General features: G+C 46.6%; 2 protein-coding genes across 2 annotated transcripts; one reads left to right on the top strand and one right to left on the bottom strand.

Annotated features, from left to right (window-relative positions):
- Positions 1-1890: 1890 nt before the first annotated feature.
- On the bottom strand, positions 1891-12297 carry TSN (translin). The gene is made up of 6 exons (XM_065070599.1): positions 12034-12297; positions 11866-11959; positions 5429-5525; positions 4518-4633; positions 3754-3833; positions 1891-3394 (listed from the first exon to the last, which is right to left on the bottom strand). The coding sequence occupies exons 1-6, from the start codon at positions 12097-12099 to the stop codon at positions 3158-3160; spliced, it is 690 nt and encodes a 229-aa protein (XP_064926671.1). The 5' UTR covers positions 12100-12297; the 3' UTR covers positions 1891-3157.
- Positions 12298-12432: 135 nt separating this feature from the next.
- On the top strand, positions 12433-17618 carry NIFK (nucleolar protein interacting with the FHA domain of MKI67). Its single transcript, XM_065070597.1, has 6 exons — positions 12433-12694; positions 12786-12911; positions 14334-14442; positions 14928-15139; positions 15865-15945; positions 17045-17618. Exons 1-6 carry the CDS (start codon positions 12560-12562, stop codon positions 17225-17227), a joined length of 846 nt encoding a protein of 281 aa, XP_064926669.1. The 5' UTR covers positions 12433-12559; the 3' UTR covers positions 17228-17618.
- The last annotated feature ends 10371 nt before the right edge of the window (positions 17619-27989 follow it).

The following is a 27989-nucleotide window of genomic DNA, read 5'->3' on the forward strand; positions in this document are numbered from 1 at the left end:
CACTGCACAAAGCCGTGTGCTGGCACTAGAAAAGGGCAGCGTGGAGGTCATAACATGTCCTTTAATAAGTGCCAGTTTAAAGATGTTGCTGGACTCAGGCTGCAGTTAATCAATCCCAGCAGACAGAGCCCAGTGCGGCAACCAGCCCTGAGGTCTCTGCATCCTGTGCCACGGAGCTCTGTTCACCTCTTTCCCAAATGGTTTCAGGTCAGCACTTCCATTGATATGCAGGGGTTGAACAGGCAGTGCTATAAATAAAGAGCAGTTCATCAGCTATTTAAGTGCCCTTTTTACTGAAATAAAGAAAACCCACAGAAATTACGTCAAGATGGGGAAAAAAACACCAACCCAAAAAACAAACAAGTGAATACAAAGATGATCCAGGAGAGTGCTCCCTGGAACACACTTAGGCTCAAGTGGCTCACAGAATAGCTGTGCTGGCTGTTGAGTCAGACTCTCCAGTGCTCCTGCACTGACTCACTCCCCTCCCAGCCGCCAGCACACGCTGCGCAGCCCGTTCAGTAACAACAGGAGTTATTTGTTCAGAGTTCAAGTGCTTCTGATTCATTATGAGCCATCAAGCTTCTGCAGACCCCGAGCTCCATTTCTCACTGCTGTTCCCCCGCTGCCCAGCCTGCTCCCCGGGAAAGGGAAGGGTCAGAGAAGACAGACCCCTGCTTAAGTCCTTCTGGGTCCTCCCTTCTTCCTAGGGAGAAAGCTTGCTGTTTCTTTTTCCCTTCCCCAGATGTAGTTTGGGAATGCACCACTTAGCCTGGCTCTTGCAAATGGTGGTTTTCCAGAGAACCATGCCATGCTCTCCCAAAACCTAGTAACAGGAAAGAGTGAGGCATTTGCTAAACACCAGGAACACAACACTGGAGCATCTCTTTTTCAGGCACTTGCTCCTCACAGAGCCTTAGACAGAAGGATCCCACACCTTGCCAATGTCATAAGCCCTGGGTAAGTGACTTGCTCTTCTAGTTGTCCCTCCCACAGTATCTCCACCAGCTCTCAGAAACCCCATAATATACAAGAGTGGGCAATTCTAGGATCTACTCAAAAGCTGTGTGCAGCACATGAGATCCCATGTCAGGAAACAGACCTGCTCTGTGACCAAATGCAACCAGAGCACCTGGCACACAAGCCAGCACAAATCCTTAACAAACACCTGTGCTGCCACACAGCCTCACATCCCAGTCCCACATCCCAGGAGTCCTCTAAGCCAAGAGACATCAGAATGATGCTCAGGAAACTTTCACTAACTCCCCTGCTCCCACACATGTCCTGTGTGACCCTGGTCTGCACAGTTGTGTCATGGGGTCTTAGAGTGTTGTTTCACCTTCAGTCTCTGGATTTAGCAGTAGAGCTGGCTTAAGCTTCTTCCTTCCTCCCGCCTCCACAGGGTTAAAGTGAGAATGATGCAAACAGTGGCACAGGACAAGAACAAAGAATGACTTTGAAAGCTGGTTGCATTGCCATGGGGCTCAGGAAGTTACACCCTCTTTTTGTCAGCTGTGAAAGACTGATATTGCCATCTCCCTATGTTTTGTGACATCAGATGCAAAGGATGAGGACAAACACGAAAGATGAGATACTCTGAAGATGAACCTTGCCACACCATACGCTGCTCCATACCTCTGCTGTTTTACTTGGTGAAATAGGTCAAAATTAAAAATAGTGATAAAAAAATAATAATAAAAGCCTATGAAACGTTTACAGCTTGATTTAGGCTCCACTCACCAGTGGGTCAGAGTGGCTTACTCAACAGCATACAGCCAAAGCAAGGAGTTCTATTCTAGTCCAAGTACAGCTGAAGGCTGAACTTAAACTTATGATACTTCACAGTACGCTCAGGAAGGGAAGCAAATAACAATCAGACAACAGGCAAAGTTACCAAATGGCCAGGAAAAAAAAAAAGCTTTTATTGGCCAAAATAACCAAGAAACCATTTTTCCCCAATAATAAAACCAAAACCCTAACTGAAACATTGGGAGACCTTTGCTAACAAAATGAAACACTAACAAACCCCACATAAACATGACTGTGTTCATCCTCCTGAAGAAGTCAGTTTTTCTCCTTAACCCTGCTGCACCACCAGAAGTACGTGAAGAACAGGAAAACTCAAGTCATTTAGGACAAGAGGACAAAGACACTGGGAGGTGAGAGTCTGTCCCTTGACACAAATGAAAGAGGCTGCTGGTGTTCGCAAACATCTTACATGCAAACTACCTGAAGCTGGTAATCTTTTCTGAGGACACAAACATTTCAGTACATGAACTATAGTTTTGATGGTTTGGGGGTTTTTTTTGAATCGCAGGACACAGATACAGTTGTGGCCTATACAGGTTGTTAAACTCAGATGCTATCTGCAAGTTCATCAGTTAACTCTTGTCTATTCAGAAACCTTGGTAGTTAAAAAAAAGGTTCCACCAAGTGCTCAAGGCAAATGATCATATTAGAACTCAACATTGACTCATGTCAGTAAAACAAATACCGGCCAGTGAAAAGCAGATGTTTGAGAAAACCTTGCTCTCCCTGATAACAAATCTTGAAGAAAAAAAAAGGGAGAGATGTGCTGGGTTACAATATACCAGTTCCAATGAAGAAATTCTCAGAAATATTTTCACTAATTTCTCAATTAAGTGGGACATATAAGCCATTTAACACGTCTGGCTAATAAGCAGTTATGCAAATCTGTTCAACTTAGTGAAGTGGGTGGAAATTTAAAAAAGCAAAAAAGTGTCTTAAATGTATAGATATTTACACAATGCTTTTTAAAACATCACACGTACTGCACTGAGCTGCGTGCTGTGCACACACCTTTGGAGTGTGAGCAGGGACAGAGTGTGACAACACTGCAGAACTAAGGAGAATTTCAGCTCATGGGAGTCACTGGCTGCTATTGCTGCTGTGCACAGAACAGCACCGTGTGTTTTGACAGAGGAATTCCACTGGAAACAGGGAGCCTCCTGCCCTAATCTAGACACGATTTTACAGAACATTGAGATCTAACACACCCGTACTATGCCTTTTGTAAGAAAATAGAGAGCAGCTTTCAGCTGCAGTTCTTCTAAACTACTGTAGGAAGGCTTTGCTGGCATGCTTCCTCAATTGGCAACCATCTGAGGTAATCGGTGATGCTATTAATGAGCATCCTTCACTTCTCTCCACCCGCACCACCTGTTGCTTCCTTATTGAGTCCTCTAATTGACAAGTCGTAAACCACTTCCTCAATTTTCTTGACATCATATTTCAGGCCATCATAACGTTTCCTCAGGGAGTCGTTCTTCAGGTTGAGGAGACGGAAGCCAGAATCCAGCTCGTTGATGAAAGTTGAGATGCGGAGAGGGCGAGAATAATCACCAGCTGTGACGCTGTTCACTGCCAGTCTGGCCTATAAGAGGAAGACACACAGGAGAACATCAGTAGAAGAACCCACTCAAATCACATCACTACTCCCATCAGTTACTCCACCGAATGAAGTAGTTTTGTTCCAGGCAGTCAGATTATTTATATTTTAGATCTACCTTTCTGTTGACCATAATCCTGGATGTTCAATCAAGCTACTACTTTAAATCTTAAAATATCAGTGAGGAACAATTCTGACACACAGAGAAGCGGTTTCCTAGAAGTTCAGATCAAGGTGTTTTGTATCATAACTTCCAGAAACAGCTTGGGAAAGTTAGAAAACACATTACTCTCTTTTTTTCAGGTCAGTTTCAATCCAAATATACACATGAAAATCTTCCTTACCAGCTCACTGGCAAGAGTTAATACACCAGAAAGATAGTCCTCAATGTCCAGGTGAAAGCCCCGCTCCCGGTCAGCTTCAACTAAGGAAAAGCAGAGCAGTAATCAGGTGGTACTGAACACAAGCAAAGCCAGCAAGCTGAAATTGCATTTGTTTACTGAAGCTAATTTGAAATATCAAATTTATGAAATATTATTACAAAATAAAAGTCAGCCTTTCCTGTACATGATGTAATTACGCCTCTTCTCAGCATTTCAATTTAGCATCTCGTGCATCCTCAGCTGGATATGCAATAGGTTATAATTGATCCAACAGTAAAACTCAATTTACATTAATATACAGGAGAGGGGTCTGTAGTAATTTTGTTTTTTAGAAAAATATTTCATTTTTATTATCATTTGCTCTGGATGGACACAGTTCTCTTACAACATAAAAATTTAACCTGTTTTCCACACTTTTTAAACACCAAAAGCAAAAAAGTCAGAAAAATAAGCTCTCGTCTTTGTATTTTATCATATTTAGGCAATTTGAATGAAGACTCCTCATTGATTAAGAACTTATTAATGAATGAATGCTTCTGTTCACATTGGGTTTGCTGTTTTTCACCTTCTAAAAGAATTTATTTATATAACAAAAACAAATACCAGATACATTTTGGAACCAGCTTCTTGGGATGATTAAGTTCTGCTGTTTCCCTATACCTTTGAGAGCTACAATGTCTAAAAACACGACAAGTTTTTTCTCTTTAGTTACAACATCAACTTACTCCCAAGTATTTCTGCAACAGCCTCTCGGGTCACCAATGATTCTGACTCCAAGTAAACCACAAATGCTGCCAGAAACACCAACCGCTGAAGCACAAACCTCCAGTGCTCATGAAATCTGTTGAAGAAAACATCAAGTCAAGGTATAAATAAGTAACATCTATTACTGGAGCGTTAGTAACAAGCATACATTATGTATACGTTATGTTTTCCACCTTTACACATAGCACTCTGCAATATTTTTGGCTTATCAAGACACCACCAGCTTAAAGGCGTCCCCTTAGCACCCCACAACTTCTCCCCAGGACACTACGCTGGACACAAGCATTTGCTCACACCTGGAACAACTACTCAGTTCACAGAACTTTCAGGTTGTCGTGCCCACAAGACATGGGGCTTTCCTCTCCCTCCCATCTTCCCTCAGTAGATTTAAGCTGACAAGATTCTTGTTCTTTGAAATGTTCTGGCTAGACACTGTCCCCTTCTGGCAGCAAACAAAACACAAAGGTGACAACTTCATTTAGCATCTGCAGTAACAAGCAGCCATTTCATGACAGATTTAGAGCTCTGTTTTCAGAAATGCCCCAAGCCTAACTTAACTGAAATTAATGGAGCAGCAAATGCTATGCTCCCAGAAACAAGGGCAGCTCCAACAGAACATCAGTTTCTTAAATATCCCTTTTCATTAAAAAAAAAATAAAAATAATTAAATACTGGATATTTTTAGTGAGAAGTTATAAAGCCTTAGAGCCAAAACATTTTTTACTTATGCTGATAGAAACCTCACTTCTCTACCACGATTTGCTTTTCAAACAGAAAGCAGCACTGGGCTCACAAGCCTTTGAACGATTCTTCCAAAGTAACGATGCCCAACATGCCCAGGCAATGTCTGGCTGTGTGTGGTCCTGCACACCTGTAATACTGATCAGCAGGAAACTTGGTCTTCAGAGATTCCAGCTGTGTTCTCACTGTACCAAAGTGTTCACGAGCCTTCTGACATTTCTTTGGTACTGAAAAAGAAACAGCACAACATTCAGTCCTTGACACAGAACAGGGTTTTGTGAACAGTTTTCTTGTGTAGACAGTGCTGTTTATGCTCCTTTGTTGTCCAAGACAGCCAACTGACATTCAGAATCAGTCTAAGAGATATTCACTGTCACACCATGAGTCACACAGGTAGATAAGAAATAATCCTGAGTTTTGTGCTGTCTAATCTTAGAACAGTTTGGGTTGGAAGGGACCTCCGAAGCTCATCTAGTCCAGATCCCCTGCAATGAGCAGGGACATCTTCACCCAGATCAGGTTGCCCCATCCAGCCTGGCCTTAAACATTTCCAGGGATGAAGCTCTAGTCCTTAGTTTCCAACTTGAAATAAGATGCTCCAGGTATTTAAGTAATCATGACTCATAACTGCTCATAACTTAAGTCATGGATGAAGACCCCATTCTGTAACGGGCACTGGCAGAAGAAAGCACTGGAAAGATCAGACAGCCTGTGGACCAGGAGGCAACGAGGAATTACAAATGGCCAGAGGCAGAAACGGAAGAACGTAAAAGTCAATGTGGTGTCTGCCTATGGACTGAACCTACAAGCTAAGTGCCTGGTGACACGCTGAGCAGGGTGACAAACAAGCAGTGCTGAAGGAGAGATGACAAGTAGAGACAAAGAAAGGCTGAAAAGGGAGTCAAGTATAAGACCTCATCTGAGGCAACAGAGGAAAGAAAAGGGAACCACCAGATCACAAGCAACAGAACAGCACTGCATGCTGCAGCTGGCCCCAAAGCAAGCACCCATACCACACAGGGCCACCAAGCAACTCATACAGCCAAAGGAAAAGATTTTATTTTGAAATCTTACAATATTTTTTCTTATCAATCAGAGTTAGGTTAGATGAGGTGCAACATCCCTTCAGGAAACTGCATTTCCTGCTTTCAAGCAATGTATTTGAAGAAAGCGGGTTTCAGCCTGCCCAATATATGAAATACCTCTGTGGAGAAATGGTCCCTTGTTTGCATACCACCCACTGCCACCTGCTGTTTATTGACAGGAGTTACAGCCACACTGCACCCACAGTACCAGGGCCCAACAGAACTAATCGAACTTGTTAACCACAGCCTTCTCAGAAATCTTGGCCCTGACCCAAGGAAGACAGAAGATCAACCTAACAGGCTCTCCTGCATTTTGATGTACAGAAGCTGGGATTATTGAAACAAGATCATAGAAGCTAAACCTGAAAGCTACAATGCATAGGTTTTATCAAACAAGCCCTACTAAGAGTCATTTAAGTGTATTTTTAAAAAACCCACTTAATTAATAAACCATCATTTCTGTTGAAAAAAAAAAAGGGGGGGGGGCACTTAAAAGCTTCAGGAAGCAGAAGGTGGAAGTGCTCCATGCGGCAGGCAGAAGGAAGGAAGTGTGTGAAGCTCACTGACAGCTGCCCTTTGAACACTGTCCTCAAACTCTGGTGTCTGCCTCAGTCATGTGAGCAGTTGGGGACAGGGCAAGAAGTAAATCTGCATTTTGGCTTCTGCTAAAGGAACCTGTGACAAAAAAAAACCCACAACAATCTTGACTGTAAAGTTTCAGACGGCGTCCAACAATTCACTCATAACATTGCAACTCCAAACTATCCTCAAGCATCCTTGGATATCACCACTGATGTTTTCCTAAATTGGGCAGTCCAAAATCCCCTGTCACTCACACTCGTGTCAGCTAACAGCAGGCTGCAGCACACGCTGCCCTGAGCGGCTTTCTGAGCAGTTCTCAAGCTCCATTTTGGCTTGATGTGAGCAGAGGGAGCAGAAGAAAGATCCTGTAAGCCTGTTCTGGAGGCTGCCATGCTGAGGCTCTGCTGGTTTTCCTTCCCTTCCCCACACTTGAATAACAGCTACAACCAAAAGTGCTGATCCCGCAGCTAAACACAGTCTCACACTCGGTGCAGAGAGAGCACAGAGAAGCCATCACCATGAGACAGCTCGTCTGCGGGCAGGTGGCTGCCCCACTACTGTAGAGGTTGGACAAAAACCTCGATGAAAACAGGTTTAGCCAAGAGGTATGTTAAATACCTGGAAAGCAGAGGAAAGGCATTGTGTAAGATAACATTTTAAATACCACTATCTGGTGCAGAAAACTCATCTGCATCCAGCTTCCAGCCACCTCATAGTTCTATGAACAGCACTCATTCCACCGCTTCCCCTTCTCCAGTAGCACAGACTGCTCACCCAGTCCAAACCCTTTCCCTGTTTTCACTGGCTCTGTTGTCTCCTTGAGTTGTCATCTTTCTACCTGATGAGATGCTGCAAGAACTATTACAAAGGATCAACCAGCAGCCTGTAGGAGAAAGAATCATCTCCCACTTATGCTGGCATGAGGGATGGGACACAACAGGCAACACAGCTTCTGTCAGCAGCAGCAGCACCACCAGCTGGAACCATCCACAGCACTACAGCTGCACTCACCAGCCATCATTAGTTACTCTGTGACCTGATAACTTGTGGTAATTAATAGTATTTTTGCTTTTTAAAATTAGTTTATCCATTTAACATTCTTATATTTCAGTATGCTTTATTAATAGTGTTAATAGTTTCCTTATGTCTCAGAATAAATATAAGGCTAAAAAAAAAATCTTGATGCTACAAAGTCTAGCCAAAACTCTGTTGCAATGAATAATCCTCTCTTTCATAGCTGAGTCATAGTTTATCCCTTTTAAATTTACTAAGGAAGAATAATTCTACTTTCTAAGTAAAAATGTGGTACTGACTCAAATGAGATGCTGTAATAAAGCCAAACAGCCATTTAAGCACACTACACTGCAGCACTACAACCATTATCAGATAAAGCAGTAGTCTAAATATGTGACATTTGACAAGTGCTATTTATCCCCCTAACAATCTGTTAATTGGCATTGTATTATTCTGCTGTAAACCTTTATTAATGTAAATGTCTATTGACTTTCTTTATTATGCTTGTAATTGATGACAAACTGACAGGTCTATTATGATGAGTTATCTCCCAGCCTATTAAGCATGTACTCATTATCTCTGGTATTACAAGAACTATAAGCAGAGCTTTTTTTTCCCCAGCTGTTCCAAATCTCTTGTCAGTCCGCATGTTCCAGGACCAGCTCTCCCCTGGAATTAACAATCAAATTAAAATAAACCAAGCCAGACATGGGTCTCTATTACTAAATGCTGGAAAGCAACCCCTGGTGTTGATACCCATGCAAAACAGTCACAACATCCACACGTTTACTCAACATAAAAGTGAGTGAATGCTTGTGTAAATTAACCGATTAGCAGTTCCAATTTTTAGCACTGCCAGATCTCCCAAGTAGGTGGAAGTGGCACTCGCCAGCAGAGGTCAAACCTCAGGTGTTGCATGTTGCTAAACACGTACCCTCCCAGAGGCCAGAAATTCCAGGTCTCCAGCTCCAGCCTGAGTGTGCGGGTGGGCACCATCGGGCTGAGAACCACCACTCAGCTCTGCAGGTGAATCAAACAGCACCTGGTGGGGTTTGTTCCTCTATTTACCTTCCAAAGGTGGCCTGCCAGGTTTCTCCCCTTCCCAAATTCCTCTCAAGAATTTCCAAGCAAGTCAGAATGGTTGCTTCTCCTCAGCAGATATTGACTTAAAAAAAAAATAGCTTGTAAGTCACATATTTAAAGGGGGAAAAACTTGTTTATTCCAGTAATTTCACCCGTAAGTCTGAAAATGGGAGTGTGGGAGCACAAAGAGCACATTTGACATCCAGGTCTGTAGTGCTGTTTTCATGCCCTGGAGGAAATAGCTTGGCCCAGAAACATTCTGTCAAGTATCTTCAACAAATTCACATTGAAAGCAAGGAACCAGGCTGCCTACAACCCAAGCCTCAAACACAGCAGAACAACTCCAGTTGTCACTCAAACATACATCAAGAACAGGTCTTGCTTTATCAGCTTTCCACATGCCCTTTATACTTTGCAGTACTAAAGAGATACAGAGACTTGTGCAAACCAGATTAACACTCCCCCTCCCCACACATTCCTGAACACCTCTCAGAGCATTCAGGATCACAGCTTTTTTGGGGGGGAGGCAGTGAAGAGGTGAGGAAGGGGATACAAAGGCCCAACAGATTTTGCTAAAATGACAAAAAAAAATCTACATGCATGTCACTTTGAGGGTAACATATGAGCCAATTCAGCAATGCAGACAGGGAACTCCTGCATAAAGAACACAGAGCAAAACACCAGCTGAGGAGGGGAGAAATGGAAAGAACTGTGTTTCCTTAGGAAGAATAGCAGCTTTTCTACTTATCAGGCAGGAAACCTCCCAGCTACTCCCTTCCCACACTCAGCAGCCACCAAGAAGCCCACACAGGTTACTGAATTTTAGAAAAGCAAACTTCCAGCTCTTCAATGAGTCAGCCAACAGGATTCCCTGGGAACCCACTCTCAGGGATGAGGGAGCAGAACAGAGCTGGCAGATCTTTAAGGACACTTTCCATCAAGCACAAGAGCTCACAATCCCCTGGTGTAAGAAATCAGTTGAGGAGGGCAAGAGACTGGCATGGCCGAGGCAAGACCTGCTGGTCAAACCAAACACAAGAAGGAAAAGCACAGGCAGTGGCAGCAGGAACAGGGATCCTGGGAAGAGGACAGGGACACTGCCAGGTTGTGGAGATGGGGTCAGGAAGGCCAAGGTGCAGCTGAAGCTGAACTTGGCAAGAGATAAAAAAACAATGAGAAGTGTTTCTACAGAAAAGGAAGGTCAGAGGAAGCGTAGCCCCCTCGATGTGCAAGACTGGTAAACTGGTAACAATGGATGAGGAGAAGGCTGAGGTACTCAACAACTTCTTTGCCACAGTCTACATGGGTGAGCTCTCTTCCCACGCTTCAGGTAGAAAATGATCTGCAAGACACGAACTGGGGCAGCAAAGTCCCTCCCACTGCGAGGATCAGGTTCGTGACCACCTACAGAACCCGAATGGACATAGGTCCGTGGGACCTGATGAGATGCATACCAGAGTCCTGAGGGAACTGGCTGATGTAGTTGCCAAGCTGATATTCCATAATATTTGAAAAGCCCTGGCAGTAGATGAAGTCCCTCATGGCTGGAGAAAGGGAAATATTGCACCCATTTTTAAAAAGGGTAGAAAAGAGGATCCTGGGAGCTACCAACCTATCAGCCTCACCTCTATGACTGGGAAGATCATGGAACAGATCTTCCTAGAAGCTGTGTTAGGGCACATGGAGGACAGAGAGGTGATTCGGGACAGTCAGCACAGCTCCACCAAAGGCAAGTCCTGCCTGACCAGCTTAATCACCTTCTATGATGGAGTGACTACATCAGTGGACAAAGGACGGGCTACAAATGTCATCTATCTGAACTTCTGTAAAGCCTTTGACGTGGTCCCCTACGACATCCTTCTCTCTAAACCAGAGAGTATGTATTTAATGGGTGGGCTGTTCGGTGGATGAGGAACTGGCTGAATGGTCACACCCAGAGAGTGGTGGTCAATGACACAACACCTGGACAGACACTAGTAACAAGTGGTGTCACTCAGGTGTCTGTACTGGGAACAATACTGTTTTGAGAGCAGCGCTAAGGATAAGGACTTGGGGTACTGGTGGATGAAAGACTGGACATGAGCTGGCAATATGTGCTTGCAGCCCAGAAGGCCGACTGTACGCTGGGCTGCGCCAAAAGGAGTGTGGCCAGCAGGTTGAGAGAGGTGATTCTGCCCCTCTGCTCTGCTCTGCTGAGACCCCACCTGAGTCCTGTGTCCAGCTCTGGAGCCTCAGTATGGGAGAGACATGGACCTGCTGGAGAGGGGCCAGAGGAGCCACTGAGATGATCAGAGGGCTGGAACAGCTCTGCTGTGAGGATGGGCTGAGAGAGCTGGAGGTGTTCAGCCTGGAGAAGGCTTTGGAGAGACCTTATTGCAGCCTTTCAGTACTTAAAAGGAGCCTATAAGAAAGATGGGGACAGACTTTAGAAGGGCAATATTGTGACAGAACAAGAGATGATGGTTTAAAACTACAAATGCAGAGATTCAGACTAGAGAAAAGGAAGAATTTTTTTAACAGTGAAGGTGGTGAAACACTGGCACCAGTTGCCCAGAGAGGTGGTGGATGCCTCATCCCTGGAGACATCCCAGGCCAGGCGGGACGGGGCTCTGAGCAGCCTGATCTGCCTGAAGATGTTCCTGCTTTCGGCACGGGGCTGGACTAGACAAGCCAAACTTTAGTGACACCTCAGGAGCGCCCACGGGCGACAGAAGCCTGGAAAAGCAGCGCCCGCGGCTGAGGAACCCGCGTACGGCGGGGCCGCTCCCCCGCTCCGCCCCGCTCCCGCTCCGGTCGCGCTCACCGTCCTGCAGGCCGGGGCCCTGGTGCACGCCCTGCAGCAGCGTCAGCATCTCCCGGGCCGTCTGCTCCAGCGCCTGCACCTCCCGCCGGATCTCCTGCGGGGACAGGCCGCCGTCAGCCGGTGCCGTCAGCCGGTGCCCCGCGCCCGGCCCGCCCGGCCCGCACCCACCTCTCGGATGTCCTGGTCGGCCGTGAGGACGCTCTGCAGCGCGATGAACATCTCGCTCACCGACATGATGCTGCCGCCACCTCCCGCCACTCAGGCCTCCTGCGCCCTCGGAGGGCCTTTTGTACAGCCGGCGCGGGGGCTGCCCCGCGCACTGCCTCACCGCGCCGCGCCGGGCTGCCCTGCTCAGTGCCTGAGCGGCCGGATGAGCCAGAGGACGGCGGAGGAGGCGGCGCAGGCGGGTGCCCGTGGGGAGCTGCTCGCCCCGGACGGGGTGTCCGTGTTTCGGTGCCCCCTCCCGGTGCGGCGGGGTGGGCCCGGGGACGCCGTCGCCCCGCCCAGCCGCGCGAGAGCCCCGCTGCCTGGTGACGGCGGCGCGTTGCTACGCGACGGCGCGCGGCGGGAGCGAGGGGCCGCAGATGGAAGCGCCGTTGCCAGGAGACAGCGCCCCGCTGCTCTGCGCCTGCGCGCCCTTGCCCCCCGCGTGCTAGCGGAGTGACGCGCTTCCGGCGGCGGCGAGGCCGGCAGCATGGCGGCGGAGGCGGCTGCGCCCGCACCGGCGGCAGCGGCATCGCCATCGGCGTCGTTCCTGGCCTTGGAGCCGCGGCTGCAGCGAGAGGTCCAGCAGAAGGTGCAGCGGGTCCGCAACAACCGGGCGGCCAAGGTGAGCGGGGCCCTGCGGCGGGCGGGGGCAGTCCGGCCCGGCCCGGCCCGGCTCGGCTCGGCTCGACCTGACGCGTTCTCTCCGCCCGCAGGAGGAGCTGAGGCCGGGCGTGGTGTACGTGGGGCACCTCCCGCGGGGGCTCTGCGAGCCGCAGATCTACGAGTACTTCCAGCAGTTCGGGACGGTGACGCGGCTCCGGCTCTCGAGGAGTAAGAAGGTAAAACACTGCCCGGGCTGAGGGGCCTGGGCGCTGCGGAACTTACAGTTTTACCTTGTTGCCGCCACTGCCCGTGAGCGCCCGAGGCAGAGCAGCGCGGTCACGCCTCACGCGGGCCGGGCGGTCTCTGAGAGGCTTTTCCCTGCGCAGGCTGCGGGTTTGGGGAACGGGCTAACTCTGGCCTGAGGGGCCTTTGGCGGCTCCGCCCGCCGCGCGCGCCGCGCGGAGGCCCGAGCTGCAGTGCGGGGGGCGGGCAGAGGGCGCACCGCGCGGAACGGCTCGCTCTAGCGGTAGCGCTTCCAGCGAGAACCGGGCCGACAGCGGGTGGGGCTTTGGCTCTGGGGTTGGGCTGGCTGATCTTTGAAAGTGCCCTCCAACCCAAACCGTTCTGTGATTCTGTGACTGCAAATAAGCAGTTTCGGTAACAGTTAACAGAGCCCACTTTTTTGTTCTATAAGTAAATATGTGAGAAGTGTTGGCAGAATACACTACTTCAAGGTAGAATGTGAAATGTCACGGCAAACACTCCATTTTAGCTTTCTTGTTGCTTTGTGCTAGTAAATGTAGTCTAATTTCTGGATTTATCGTTGCATTATAATGTTGCCGTATACACTTGGTAACAGCAACAGAGCAACAGCAATGCGGAGCGGCTTTTATTTAACATGTAGGTATTGCTGAGCAGTTTGTTTCATATACAAATATATATTTATCACAGAATCTCACAGAATCAACTGGGTTGGAAAAGACCTCAGAGATCATCGAGTCCAACCCTTGGTCCAACTCTAGTCCGTTTACTAGATCATGGCACTAAGTGCCATGTCCAATCTCAGTTTAAAAACCTCCAGGGACGGTGAGTCCACTGCCTCCCTGGGCAGGACATTCCAATGCCTGATCACTCTCTCTGCAAAGAATTTCTTTCTAATATCCAGCCTAAATTTCCCCTGGCAGAGTTTAAGCCCATGCCCCCTTGTCCTATTGCTGACTGCCTGGGATAAGAGACCAATCCCCACCTGGCTATAACTTCCCTTCAGATAGTTATAGAGAGTGATGAGGTCACCTCTAAGCCTCCTCTTCTCCAGACTAAACAAGCCCAGCTCCCTCAGCCTCTGCCCATAGGTCTTATGTTCAAGTCCCTTCACCAGTCGTGTTGCTCTTCTCTGGACCCGCTCCAGCACTTCAATGTCTTTCCTGAAGTGAGGGGCCCAGAACTGAACACAATACTCCAGGTGTGGCCTCACCATTATTTATGAATAATGTCTTGCTAATTTAGAACTAAATATGGTGCTTTTCATTGATTCACTGAACATGATGAATTTACTTGTATTTAGCTGAGAATAGGCTATGACTTTGGAAGCATAAAGTGATTTTAATTTAGCTCTTCTGCATCGAGCATCATTTTAGATTTCTTTCTGTTGTTTCTAGACTGGAGCTAGCAAAGGCTACGGATTTATAGAGTTTGAGTCTGATGACGTTGCTAAGATTGTTGCAGACACAATGAACAACTACCTGTTTTCTGAAAGACTGCTAAAGTGTAAGTATAAGCTGGAGTGTAAGTCCTCAAATGTGCAGAGGAAATTCATAGTTATTGTTTTATCTTTTTGGACTGTTAGGAGAGTCTTGCATTTTTTTGAGAGAAAGTATTTGTAATTGTTGCAGATGCAGCTTGGGTAGTTAGACATAGAGGGTTTTTTTGCTTAAAAGACTTATGAAATTAGCAAGTTCTTTCAAATATGGTGATAGTGACACTTGCTCTGTAAAAGCTTATGAGCTGTATATGCATGAACTTTTGACAAATAAGTTTATCTGACTGTTTTCTGGGGGTTCTTTTCTTCTATCCATTATCAGTTCTCTTATTAGTGAATATTTAATTACTTTCCATGTTCTTTGTTTATGACATGGCGCACTAGCACTCTGCTGCAGCAGCGGGTGGTGTTACAAGGAGAACTGAACACCGTTAAGTGAGTACATTTGGTGAGAAGTGGAGCTCTGCCATAACTTGGTATCTTTACGATACAGGTCAGTTTATGTCTCCTGAAAGAGTTCATGAAAACCTCTTCAAAAACAGTAACAGAAGATTTCTGAAGCCTTCTCAGCCCGCGGTCAGGAGGTACAATAAGATACGCTCGCTCGTTCAGAAGGCGAAGATGACAAAGCGGCTTCTACAGAAGGAGAAGCGTTTACGGAAGAGGCTGGCTGAAAAAGGGCTCAATTATGACTTCCCGGGATTTGTAAGTTTGGCATTATTTTGATGATTGTTTTATCCAAAACATTTTTCTAAGTTTGTGCTAAATACAATAACATCATGTGTTTCATGAGGAACTGGTAAAAGAGCTGGAGCGCCAGGGAGACTTAGTTGTGTTGAGAACTGTGTAGAAGCTCCTGGAAATCGGTGTGGTGCTGTTGCCATGTTATGCTATATGTGCGTGTGGGTTTGCCTTTAGAGAAGTAAATAAGTAACAGCAAAGTGAAGACGTTCCTTTTCTTCTGTATAATATATCTATATATCTATATCTATATATCTTGTGCTTTTCATATTTGTCTGTAGATCCCAGAAGAACAGCAGGGTTTTCCCAGGCCTTGTGGGGGGCTTGGGCAGGGTCGGTGTTTGAAGGCAGGTCCCAAGACTAGAGCTTCCATCCCTAGACCTTGCCTGAGCAAACTGAGCATATTGCTCATTTGTGGAGTATGTGGCTGAAGTACTTGAATTTTAAACAATACTGTTTAATGTATTTTTTTACAATGTATAGTAGCAGCTTTTCTTTTCTTATGTTACTTTGGGTGGTTTTGTTCAAACCAGATCACCTCTGTGGCACTGTAAGCAATTTTATTAATTCAGAGCTAGTTATTGTAGCAAAGATTTTGTAGTTATGAAGCAAAGAAACCTATAGACAGGTGATGGTGTCTTCACACAAGGAAGTGTATAGTGATCTGCCTGATCTGTCTTGCTTCCTAGGCTGCACAGGAGCTTTCCATAAAGAGAAAAAAAGTTAAAAGAACCAAGAAATCAAAACTAAACATGTCTTTGAGCAGCCAGGTAAGACTCAACAGCCCTGGTGGTGCCCAGCACCATGCTCCACCATTCACACTGGGGCACATGTTTCATACCTGCAACTGGTTTCTTCATTTTAATTTCAACACCTGAAAACCTTGACATAGATTTTCGTGAGAGAAGTAGCTCCTTTGAGACATGTTAACACTCTTCGATGAGGGAAGGTGGTTGGATCCTCTTGGTTCTTTCTCCTGTGGGACCATTTAGCAGCAAAGGTTTCTGCTCAGCATCTTGTCTCCAGCAGCACTAGTCCCATGGTGCGTGCAGGCAGCTCTGTGGCTGCTGCCGGCCTCTCCCATTCCACACTCACTCAAGGCAGGAGAAGCGCGGGGTGCTGGGGACAGTCACCTCCGCACCACCTACATCTGTGCTTTAAACTGGTGCAGGATGATCTGCTTGCTGCCATCCTTCTGTTAGTCTGTGCTATGTTATAATATCAGCCTGCTCTGACAAAAAGGAACCATTAGTACACTCTGGTGCCGTCTGTCCATTTATATTGTATACTGTCCCTCCTCCCTCGCGCTCTCCAGGTGCGGTGTTCCAGTATTTTGAGAACTAATGCCAGCTAAAACTTGCAGTGGGATGTAAGGGAAGCTTGGGTCAACAGCACTGAAATGTGGGGCACTGACAGTCTGAAATCTGTGATAGTTTTTAACCTTTTTGTTTTGTTTCATCGCTGTTGTGAGTTTCTATTTTTTATTTTTATTTCTTTTTTAATGTTACTGGATTGACTTGTGATAATTGGACTGGGGCTGGTTGTGAGGAGGACAGGGTAACTCACATTCAGTCAAATGAGTTCTGAGAACTTCTGAGATAAGGAAGGTGGGATGTCTCAGCTCTGCTGTGGGCTTGAATGTGGCATTTCTGTATGCCAGTCTCAAACATACTTTTTTTCTTGGTTCTTTTCTTCTTGGCTTTCTTACTGCTTTGAGTATGGAGATATAAAGTTTAGAAAGCAAATGTGCATAATGACATGGTAAAATGTGAATTCATTTACATCTGCCTTTCACATATATTTCTTTGAAGATGACAGCTTTCTTTGGCAGATGCTTTGCAATGAATCATGTTTTTCTGATCTCTTCAGGACCCTACTCCAGTCTGCACTCCTGCAGTGCTCGAGCGCCGGAAAGCTGCTCAGGTGGATGATGACGCAGAGGACAATGAAATAACTCTCAGACTGGCCCCTGCCAGTGTTAAGAATGCTGTGCAGAGACCAAAGAAGCAACCAAGAAAAAGACCAAACTCGAAGAAACAGAAACAGACTTAAAATTTTCATGACTGCCATGTTTTTCAACTGGTGAGGTAGACCTGGTGGTTCTGCTGCCCTGGCTCGGTTCGTCTTGACTAGACTGTTTCAGTCTTTCCTAGGCAAGAAATCTACTTACAAATCCTCTCCCTCCTCTTTAGCCATCAGAGAACCTATGGTCTTCTCTGCTTTTGAAAATGTTCTTGACTCTGTGCTCACAAGTGCCTGTGCTGTGACAACCTACGGTCGTGCCAGAACCTTCAGTTAGTTCTGTAACTTGTCTCTAGCACTCGCTGTTTTGAAAGAAAATGTGAGGCTCTCCATTCAGAACTTGCTGATGGGGGCCGTGTCTTACATTTATAATTAATGATGATTAATGATGGGTTATAAAAAAAAAATAACCATTTTTCAATTGTTTTGGCTCTTGGCGGTGGTTCTTCTGTTTAACTGAATGTCTGTTTCATGTGAGTTCTCACATAGTTACACACATAGAGGAAGTCACTCGCATTCAAGATTCCCGTTCCTTTCCCTGTGCAGGCAGAGGGTGTGTTTGGGAGCATGCCCTGCTGTGGAGGACACGGTGGCTGTTTTGGTGGCTCAGCTGGAGTCACAGCTGTGCTTTCATTCCTCACACACTTGCATAGAAGTGATTTTGCTCTGTTGTGGGAAGAGTGATGCACTTCACTTGCAAGAGAGGAGCAGCAATATGTTTTTTGATACAAAACAGTGATTTCACAATGTTTGGTAGTAAATGCATCAGTGATTTAACAAGAGTGGATGGCAGGGTGAACTTGGTTGTGTACTGCATAGAGGACAGGGTCAGACAACACTGGTAAGGAGCCCCACCTCTTGAGTCATGAGGTTCAGAAAGGACTCCGTTGTGATCTAAACTCCTTCTTAGAGAAGAGTCTAGGCGTGGCTGCATCCAGACTTAACCTCAGTCTTGGTCAATGGTATATGTCTGAAGGATTATATATGCACAATCAATCCTTTATATCACTTGGCTAAGATTTCAAAGTTCAGCATGCTGTTAGCCACTGAGGATCTGATGTGATCAGGATCCTCTCAGCCTCGGGGAATGACCTTGAGAGGTGTCCCTGCTCAAGGTGAGGTCCTGTTGTGCAGCCCACTGCTGTGCAGGAGAGCTCAAAGGGCTCTGGGCTGTCCACTGTTCATGGAGTAAGATGGTTGATTTGTCATCATATTTGTGTACCCACTGCAGATGTTAGTCTCTTCCAAATTTGGTTTGAGTCAGACATTGGCTAGCACTGTAGGTAATTGGAAGCGTTGCTGTAAATGAGCCCTTGGCTATTGTGTTTTCTGTCTTCCCAAATCCACTTGGAGCAGGATGCAGCCATCACGACCAGATGCATCCGTCACGACCACCACTGGTGGTTATCACTGGAGCGGGAGGCAGGGGGGAACACCCCACCCTGCACCCTGCAGAGGTCCATGATGTACACCTACGGATCTACTTTACCTCTAGGCTGACCAGGCAAAGGTAACTTGCTGATTGTCTGGGGTGTTGTGTGCCTTAGATGTACAGTTGCCTGATTCAGAAAACATTCAAGGATGTGCAAAGTGTGGCTGCCTTTAGAGGGACTTCTTGCTGAACAGTGAGCAAACAGTGACCACTACCTTACCTAACACTGTTCTCAGACCAAGCAAAGATCTTTGAGAAGATGTGGCAGCAATCGGGGCAATCTGGGTTTTATTAGGAGTTCAGTTGTCCTTTGGGCCCTTGTCCCTCTATTTTTGTTTCACTGTCTACATAAAACAAGGGTATTTTCTGCTTCAGGGGGTGACAAACACATCACAACATGGTAATAAGCCTCTGGGTGGGTGAACCAGCAATGGAAAGGCAGGTTTTTGTCACCAGTAGTAGGAGATCAGAGAACTGAGTGTAGCTTTTTGTTGTGCATCATGATTTATTCTGGTTCCAACACGACCTGTTGTAGCTGGCTGCAGATATCCAGTCCTGTTTGAAAATGCAGTTTGACTATGCAATTAGAATTTGCATTTTATTGCAAATCTGAGACCTGCAGAAATTCCAGTTTAGGTTTTGCGGCACTTAGCCTTGATTGTGTACTGCCTGAGATGAAACACTCTCTACTGCTGTTGGCTGTAGGTCAGGCTTGGCAGAAGATTTCAGAGGAAAGCCCAGGTGATAATAACCGGCTGCTCAGGTAGGTGGCTGACACTAATTCCTTGGCTATTTTAAGACTCGGACTCCTGGCAGAGGAGAAGAAACCTGAACCATTGGCCTGGCTAATTCTGTCTTATCTGGCGTGCTCACTTGAATAATTGTGATCGTGATCGTAATGACATGCTCTCGGAGACTTAAATGAAAGCATTCTCCTTTGTCACTGTGAACTGTCGGGGAAACCACTTGAATGAGTGTGTCTCTGTATCAAAGGCTTGTCACCTTGGGCGTGCCAGGGAAATCTGTTGACCAGCCCAATGGCCGTGGACAATCCTTACCTTTCAGAAGTAGTGTTGCTCCATATGTCTGCAGGCTTTCTCTGTGCGTTGTTTCATATGAAACAGGTAGTGTTTATACCTCAAAGCCCAGGAAAATACATCCTTAGCTAAGGTTTGGGTTAAACAAGATCAGAGTGGTTGGCAGAAATTTCTTATCTGTTAGTAACTGACAGGCAGCTCTGAAAGAACTTTTCTACCTTGACTTTGTAGAGCAGAGAGCAGCAGCAAGATGAATCTGCCCAGAGTGGACAGTTTTCTTTTCAAGTCCATGTTCATAAATTCATGTGAAAATGACGATGACTGTTGGGCCAAGATGAACTAGAAATGTGGCTGCACCTTCTCCTGTCCAGAGCTGAACCCCTTGGGCGCAGCCTGACACCGGGGGGCAGCACCCTTCAGCTGAGCGGACACCGGCTGCCCTCCGACAAAAACAAGGTTTTCTGGAAAATGACCTCCCAGATTTAAGAAGTCTGTCTAGTCCAGGCGGTTTGGAGTGACTGGCTGCATTCGTGTGACTAGCGCATCTCTAACACCATTTAAGAATGTGGGAGAAATCTAGTATGGATCTTAACCAAATCTGCCCATTTCTTTAGTGCTGCCACAAATACTCCTTCCAAGGCTGTTGAGTTAAAGCTGCTCTTAAGACAACTTAGAGTAACTCATCCAGCGCAGTTCCATATTCACTGAAGTTTGAGCAGTGCCCTCCCTGTGCTTCCCATTCCCACCCTTGGCCTGCCTTTTGAACCTGGACTTGATTTCTCCCTGCTCTGCTTCTCTCACCAAACTTCTCTGTGCCCAGGGTTCTGCCCCTGCCTGCAGGCCCGTGTCTCCTTGCTGCTCTCTGATGTCTTTGACTCTGTGGCCTCTTTCTGTGCCGCTTGTCATGCCTGGGCCATCCTGTCGAGCTGCACGAGCTTCCAAACACGCTTCTGCAGATCTCTTGGAAAGGTTTGTTCTTTTAAGCTGGCACTCTGGTTGCTGTACACTCTCCTTGATGGGAAGATGGTCAGGAAAGCTGTGCTTCCTGCTGGAAGTTTCCTTTCCCTTCCTTTTGTTTATTAGTCTTCTTTCAATTGAGGTCAGCTTAGATGGTAAATCTGAAAAGCAAGGAAACAAAACTCTGTGCTGTTCGAGTAAAGCACAACAATACCCAGGCTACAGCAAGGAACTCTCAGCAGAAGTGTAGCTTTTCTTGGTGATAGTTGCTGTTTTTAGGCTGCTTGTGTTATTAATATACTGCTGTCCTGGGAGATGTACATAAGCAGAAATTCAGACACCTGATACTTGCCAAACATAGTTTCCATAGCAAATGGACAGACGTGCTGTGTCATGCGTTATGCCTCAGTCCTTGCACCGATTTTTATTTTTCAGCTCTCCAGTCGTTTGTTCATTCATCGCAGACAAACACAAACCTCCAGACTGTGAGTTGTTTTTCCTGGGATGCCAGGGGTGCTGGGGCTTTGGTTTCAAGGCATAACTTGCAGGCTCCCTGTCTTTCTCATGAATAGTGGAGCTGCTTTACTGAACACCTGTGTATGTAGTACAATTTTCAAACTTCAGAAACACTTAGGTGCTAGCAAAATCTGCTAATTTACACTCATTTATTCCAATGTCACTGTTTTGCAGAAAGGGGAACTGGGCTTAGGACTGTATAGCATATCCCGACACATGAAGTGCTGTAAGTAAAAGAAGAATGAAGTGGGGGTGAAAGGGGAAAGGCAAAAGGGGAAAGCAGAGTTGGTTGCAAAACAGAGAGGAAAAAGGAATGATGAAGCCAGTGCTCACTTCTAGAGAAAAAAACGTTAGTGAATCTGGCAGTGTTAGACTGATTGGAATTAAAGATGCAGTTTGGTGTTTTACTTATTTGTTTTGCCTGTTAGATGTGGTGTGGGCTGCCCAGGCTGCACAGCATGTCAGGAGTGTGCTGGAAACCATGGTCCAAGTGCTAGTGCTTGCTCATGAGCCCTGAGTGGAGGAGGAGAGCAGGCCGGGCAAGTGACACTTGCTCTTGCCAGTAATGAGCCTGTTTGCTCACATACCTGGCTTTTAAAATGGCTGCAGCCCCAAGGAACAAGGCTAAAACCTGTCTGCAAATAGCTCATGGTGCAAGGGAGGATTTATGCATGGCTCTGAGCAGTGATATCCTCTCCTCTCCAAGCAAAGCAGAGGGTAGCTCTAGCAAATTTCTCCTCTCGCAGCTTTCGGTGCACTAGGCTTTTTGGTTCTCGCTTTGCCTGTGCCTGCCTGTAGCTGGCCAGGATAGGGCTGTGCTCTGTGAGGTGCTGTGCCCGTCCCTGCCCTGGGCAGGGTACTGCCGGTGAAATTTGGGCTGGCAGGTAACAGGAGTGTGGTGGGTGTGATCTCCACTAGGTGTTCTCCAGGAATACAAGTCCTCCTCTTGGACCAGACTCTTCCTTTGTCCAAGATGCTCTTCAAACACATCCTGTTTCCCAGAGGTTATAACCCGCAAAGTCTTGAAAAGTCCAACTCCCAATGGTGATAATCTGTGCCTTCTTGGCCAGAGATATGAGAGAGACCACCCCAGGGTGCTGCTGGGAGGGAGGCGGTGGGGAGGGCTGTTCTGCGCCTGGCACTGCTAATCCAGACACATCCCTCCTGAAAGCCAGCAGCTTTCAGAGGAAGCCGAGGAAACGGTTAGCTGCATGAGTGAGAATTGCTAAAGTGAACCGTTTTCTCCCATGCAGGGTGTGGCCAGGCCTCTCATCACTTCTCCCGCCCAGCGTTAATTAAGCATATGGCAGGGACAGAGATGCGGGCTGTCCTGGGAGGCTTGGAGTAGTTACACACCTGAGTGTCTGTGGCCAGTAATTATGTGGGTCTCTTATGCTGGGAAACGATAAGCCGCAGAGAAGCTCCTACACAAGACCTGGCTCTGATCAGGGGAGAAAATGCTGGTTTGTAATTGTCTTCAAATGTGGTGAAGATAGCAGGCGGGACTGTGAGAAAGAGTGCTGCAGGACTTTGAAACAGTGAAGTGGGTGTCTGCAGTGAGCCACAGGCACTGGGGTCACCTTTCTGTGGCCACATGTTTGACCCTGCACTTGACCCATCACGTGGAGTCTAGAGCCTGGGCAGGATTTGAAGCTTGTTTTAAAGAACAGGCAGGAGAAAAACAAATAAAACTGGTTTTTAGGACAGTGATTTTGGAAAGCCAGGGCTTTTTTTCAGTGCATTTTTCCAGGGCTGGCTGAGAAGGAGGGCTTGGTGAGCAGGTACAGACCTGGAAATCGGGCTGCATGCTCTGCAGTGTGGCATTGCTGCCAGTTCCACACAAGTGCTTGCATAAACCCACAGCTTGTGTATGTTTTGGTTTCTTTAAAATGAGCAGGGAAAGAGAGTTACTTCTGTTAGGGTATCTTTGCAAGGCTCAGAGTGTTGCACCATTCTGTGAGTGAAGGTAGCACTTTGCCTCCCCATCTCGCTCGCTAGGTGTGCTCAGAGCTCCTGTTTCTCACCAGCCCACCCTGCAGAAGGCAGTTGCGCGGTGAGGGGTGAGCAGGGGGTCTGTGCCAGTCGCAGCAGCAGCACAGCTGCTTTGTTGCCTGCAGGATTGTTATTTCTGGTATGACTTTCAGGTGCTGGGCTGCATTTGCAGGTCTGCCTGTTTGAAGGGCTGGGTTCCCTGGCCCAGAAGCGACGGGCAGAGGAAATGTAAGACAAATCTATAAGGCTGTTGCCTCAGCTATCCCACACAAAGGCATGACATTTGTGGTTTATTAGCTGCGCAATGCTTAAAGTGCATTCTATTGAATTGTATCCTGAAAAACAAACTACCCAGGTTTGGAGCTGCCAGAGCTTTGCCACTGGGCTGGCAGGAGCCGGTTCCAGAGGCAGAATGGATTCTCCCGAGGCAAACCTGTCCTTTGGTGTAACATCAGTGCAGCCACATCAGATGAATCACAGCCCAAGTTTTTATCCTGAGAACGACTAGCTCAGCTTTTTTTCCCCATCGGCTCATATTTTTACAAGATGAAATCCTGCCGTGTTAATACATAGTATAGATTCAATCAGTTGGTTGTTAAGAACCATTTGGAGTCGGTGATTTGGACAATCAGGTTTGAGCAGGCTGCCGATATATGTTTGCTGCGTTGCTGTTCAATGTCAGCCCTCCCATTGCATTCTGTAAGAGCTCCCATTAATTTCAGAAAAAATCTACATTTAGGGTGAAGGGTGACCTAATCTTTAAAAAGGATCTTAATCCACTTAGCCTCTCTTGCACAGCTCAGCGTTTTTTCCTCGTCAGGAGCAGACTGCATTCCTAACCTTGATGTGTCACTTTCCAGTTGGCTTAATATTTGGGTGAGGATAAAAGGGAAATGTTTTTCAAAGATTAAAAGAATCCATGTTGCTAAGGTATGTGCATGTGTGACGTGCAAGTACAAAAAAAGAGATATGAGCATAATTATAAGTGTTTGGGTGGTGGAAAAAAGATAAAATAATGCAGATAACTATATAAAATAACAGCAGATAGCTATAGAAACAGGCACAGGAAAAGGTAAATAAATTTGAAAGAGTTTAAAAGGGCATTTATGAGGGAAAAGGAAATAGGACTGAAATGTTGTTTAATGTAAATTTAAGTGCAAGACAAAGATAGGACTCCTGTCAGTTTGACCTGTAAATGTCTCTTCCCAGAGGTCTGGGGGCAGCCAGGAAAAATATGGTCTCTGATGCAAATACAAGACCTAATGCCTCAGACTTGTTAAGACTAGAGATCATCTTCTAGGCTACTGCATTAAACCTAGCTCAGGTCAGAAAGGATGGAAAGCTGTGGCCAGTAGCCTGGGTTCAGTTTTGGGGGATTTTTGCTCAGACTCCTGTCGCAAAAGAAAGAATGCTGCAATTAACACTAATTGGTACCTTCCTTGGTGTTTTGGCCAGGGAGAATGAACTGTCCCCTGCCACCCTGGAGGCGGTCACTGCGGGTCAGAGCAAGAGGCCCGTGGGCACATTGCATGGCTCACAGGACTTTCATGCCAACAGGAAAACTTGAATCAAACTCACTTCACAGTGCATGAGGACTACCTGCTTTGTATGGGATACTTCTCCCTTGGTGACCAAATTTATGAGAAGAGAGAACATACACAGTCGTGTCCCTGGTGCACACGATGAGCCTTGAAGCCATTTGCTCACTTTAATCAAAACCTTCTGCTCTTGCATTTTCTTTTCTGTTTGGTGACCGAAGCGAAGCTTCATGTGCCTTCACGTGGGAGTTAAGTGGGTCAGCGAGCTGCTTTGTTTGTGGCAGCTCTCATGTGGAAAAAGCCCAATGTAAAATGCTGAGGCTTGGCAGGAAAGTGCCAATTAAAGATAGCAGTGCAGGAGCATATTGTCTGAGCTGAAAGTGCTCGAATCTGGGGCTGTGACAACTATCATGTGCAAAGGAAAGAATGAGGAGTTATTAAATTTAATGTTGATTAGCTAATGCTTTCCCTGTTTCAAGTGTTTGAAAGTATGGACAAGGAATTTGTTCCCCGTTTCACTGGTCAGGTAAGTGAGGGCTCAAGGAGGTGAGTCAGACTGGGAGCCTGTGCCGGAGTGGGATCAACAGCACTCAGAAGTCAGGTACTTGGGCTTCACCTCATGCTGGCCCAAGTTCTTTGTGGCAGGAGCCATCCAGCCCGCTCCTCAGCACTGCCCAGCTCTGTTCAGGTGATGTGTTTGGGAGATGCAAGTGCCAGGAGATGGCAAAGGGAGAGATGCGGTGTTGCATCGACTTGCTGTTCTCCCCCTCAGCCATGCAAGCCTGGGACAGCACCTACAGGAAATGTGGCTTTCTAAGTCTGCATAGCAATGTGCTCAACTCTAGGAAAGCAACCCAGGGACAGCCAGGCTTTGACGCTGCTTCCTCTGCTGCCATGGGCAGCTACATCACCATGCTGTCATTTCGCCTTGGAGCACTCGGCCACCAGATTCCTGAGCAGACATTGTGGAAAAGAACCCTGAAGGGAAGGGGAAGAGCAAGTCACTCAGGTATAGTCAGTGTTTCTGCTGAGACAGAGCCTTTCTCCTTCCCAGTCCATCCTTCTGCTTCCCACTAGTTCTGTTTATTGATGTGTTTTTGTTTGAAAGAGCAGTGTTGGTAAATGAAAGCTAGAACATCCATACATTATTTTAAAAAAAGCTTTCTGGCGTTACTTTGCCCATCCTTACAGCAGATGTCCATAAGCTGATCTCCTGTTTCATCTTGCAACTGGACTGTGCTTTATTTTGCACTTGCATAGGAACACAGCTCCCGCTCATGGTGAACCAGACCTTTCCCAACAAGCGGGGAACAGTGTACTTTGCAGGTGCACTGTTTGGAGAGATGTGCACTGCTTCCCTGGGAACAGTGTCCTCTCAAAAGACTCATGTTCCTACCTTTCTGCTGCACTAGTCCTGTCAGGGCTGGACATCCACATGTGAGATGGGTAGATCACTGATCTTTCAGAAATGGGAGCAGAGTAAGAAGTACCTTTACTGAGGTACATTATTTATAATCATATCATCATAGAGCCATAGAACAGTTTGGGTTGGAAGGGACCTTCAAAGCTCATCTAGTCCAACCCTCATGCAATGAGCAGGGACATCTTCAACTAGATCAGGTTGCTCAGAGCCCCGTCCAGCCTGGCCCTGGATGTTTCCAGGGATGAGGCATCAACCACCTCTCTGGGCAACCTGGGCCAGTGTTTCACCACCTTCACTGTAAAAAATTTCATCCTTGTGTCTAACCTGAATCTCCCCTCCTTTAGCATAAACCCATTACCCCTTGTTCTGTCGTAAGAGGCTCTGCTAAAAATTCTGTCCCCTTCTTATAGGCTCCTTTTTAAATACTGAAAGGCTGCAATCAGATCTCCCCAAAGCCTTCTCTTCTCCAGGCTGAACACCTCCATCTCTCTCAGCCCATCCTCACAGTAGAGCTGTTCCAGCCCTCTGATCATCTCAGTGGCCTCTGGCCCCTCTCCAACAGGTCCATGTCCTTCCTGTACTGAGGGCTCCAGAGCTGGACAGAGTATTCCAGGTGGGGTCTCAGCAGAGCAGAGCAGAGGGGCAGAATCACCTCTCTCGACCTGTTGGCAATGCTCCTTTTGATGCAACCCAGGATACTATTTGCCTTCTGGGCTGCAATGCTACATGCCTGCTGTTAAAGCACTCGCAGTGGAGTCCTTGTGACACACCACGTGTTCCTTCATTGACAGAGTCCTTTCTGCACCCCTGGATGAATCCCCAAGGACTGGGTAGAAATACTGTGGTTGTTACCTAACAGTAACTTTGGAGAAGCTGAGCTATCAGGGCAGATTTGATTCCATTTGGAAAGTTATATCTAGTTGCCCTTGGAGTATCCTGACGTGCCTTCATGGTGGGTTTCCGTTGTGAACCTTCACAGGCAATGGACACACAGATCTGTCATAGATGGTGCTAGAACTAATGCCTAGTGATGTCCCTGTGAAAGCTGGTGGACTGTGCAGTATAGCCAAGAGGAACCTCCTCTCAGCAGAATGAAAGAATTTTGAAGTCCTGTGAGACTGTAAAAGAAAGCTAAAAAACAAATCCCTGAAAGGTCAGTGTTCTGTTAGAGAAAGCAGGATGAAGTATGCAATATAGTGTGTGATATAGTGCAATACTGTATGCAGGAGCGATTAATTTTAAGAAACTTAGATGGTAAGAGTCAGAACAGTGCCTTCCCTGCCTGCTTTTAAAAAGTCTGAGGAAAACCTGCAGGTTACAATATATTTCAGACTTCTTTTCCTAATGAAAATGAGGTTTACATGATTGGTTTGTCTGCTTCTGTTCAGCTGTCAAGCTATCTCCCTCCTTTTTCCTTCTCGATATGTAGGGAGCAAGAAAGAATCTCAAGTTTCATCAGAACTAGAGGAGAGAAATAGCCACTGGCAGCCTCGAGGCAAGGCACAGGGAGCTGGGGCACAGAGTGGTTCCTTTGCCAGCTGATCCCACGGGAACACAGCCCTGGACTAACCGCACCTTGTGCTGCCCGTGTCTGTGTAGAGAGGAGCATCACAGGAGACGCAGGGCTGCTGGGAGAGCGGGGCGGATGAGAGGGACAAAGAACACAGACCTGTAGGAAACCAGGCATCCTTGGTGCTGCTGCTCACCCAGCAGTGTGGTTGTCCTCAAAATACGGGCATTAACTGTTCTGAAAGTCTCTGCAGGGAGCCAAGGGAATGGTCACATAATAATAGAAAAAATCAAAACATTAGAGCTGATTAAATGACAGAGAAGTTTATTTCTGTGCAGACTCTACCCATTTTATAAAAAAAAAATGTGAAATAAACACGTAAAGACC

Source organism: Columba livia, chromosome 7 (assembly GCF_036013475.1).
Source record: "Columba livia isolate bColLiv1 breed racing homer chromosome 7, bColLiv1.pat.W.v2, whole genome shotgun sequence".
NCBI lineage: Eukaryota > Metazoa > Chordata > Aves > Columbiformes > Columbidae > Columba > Columba livia.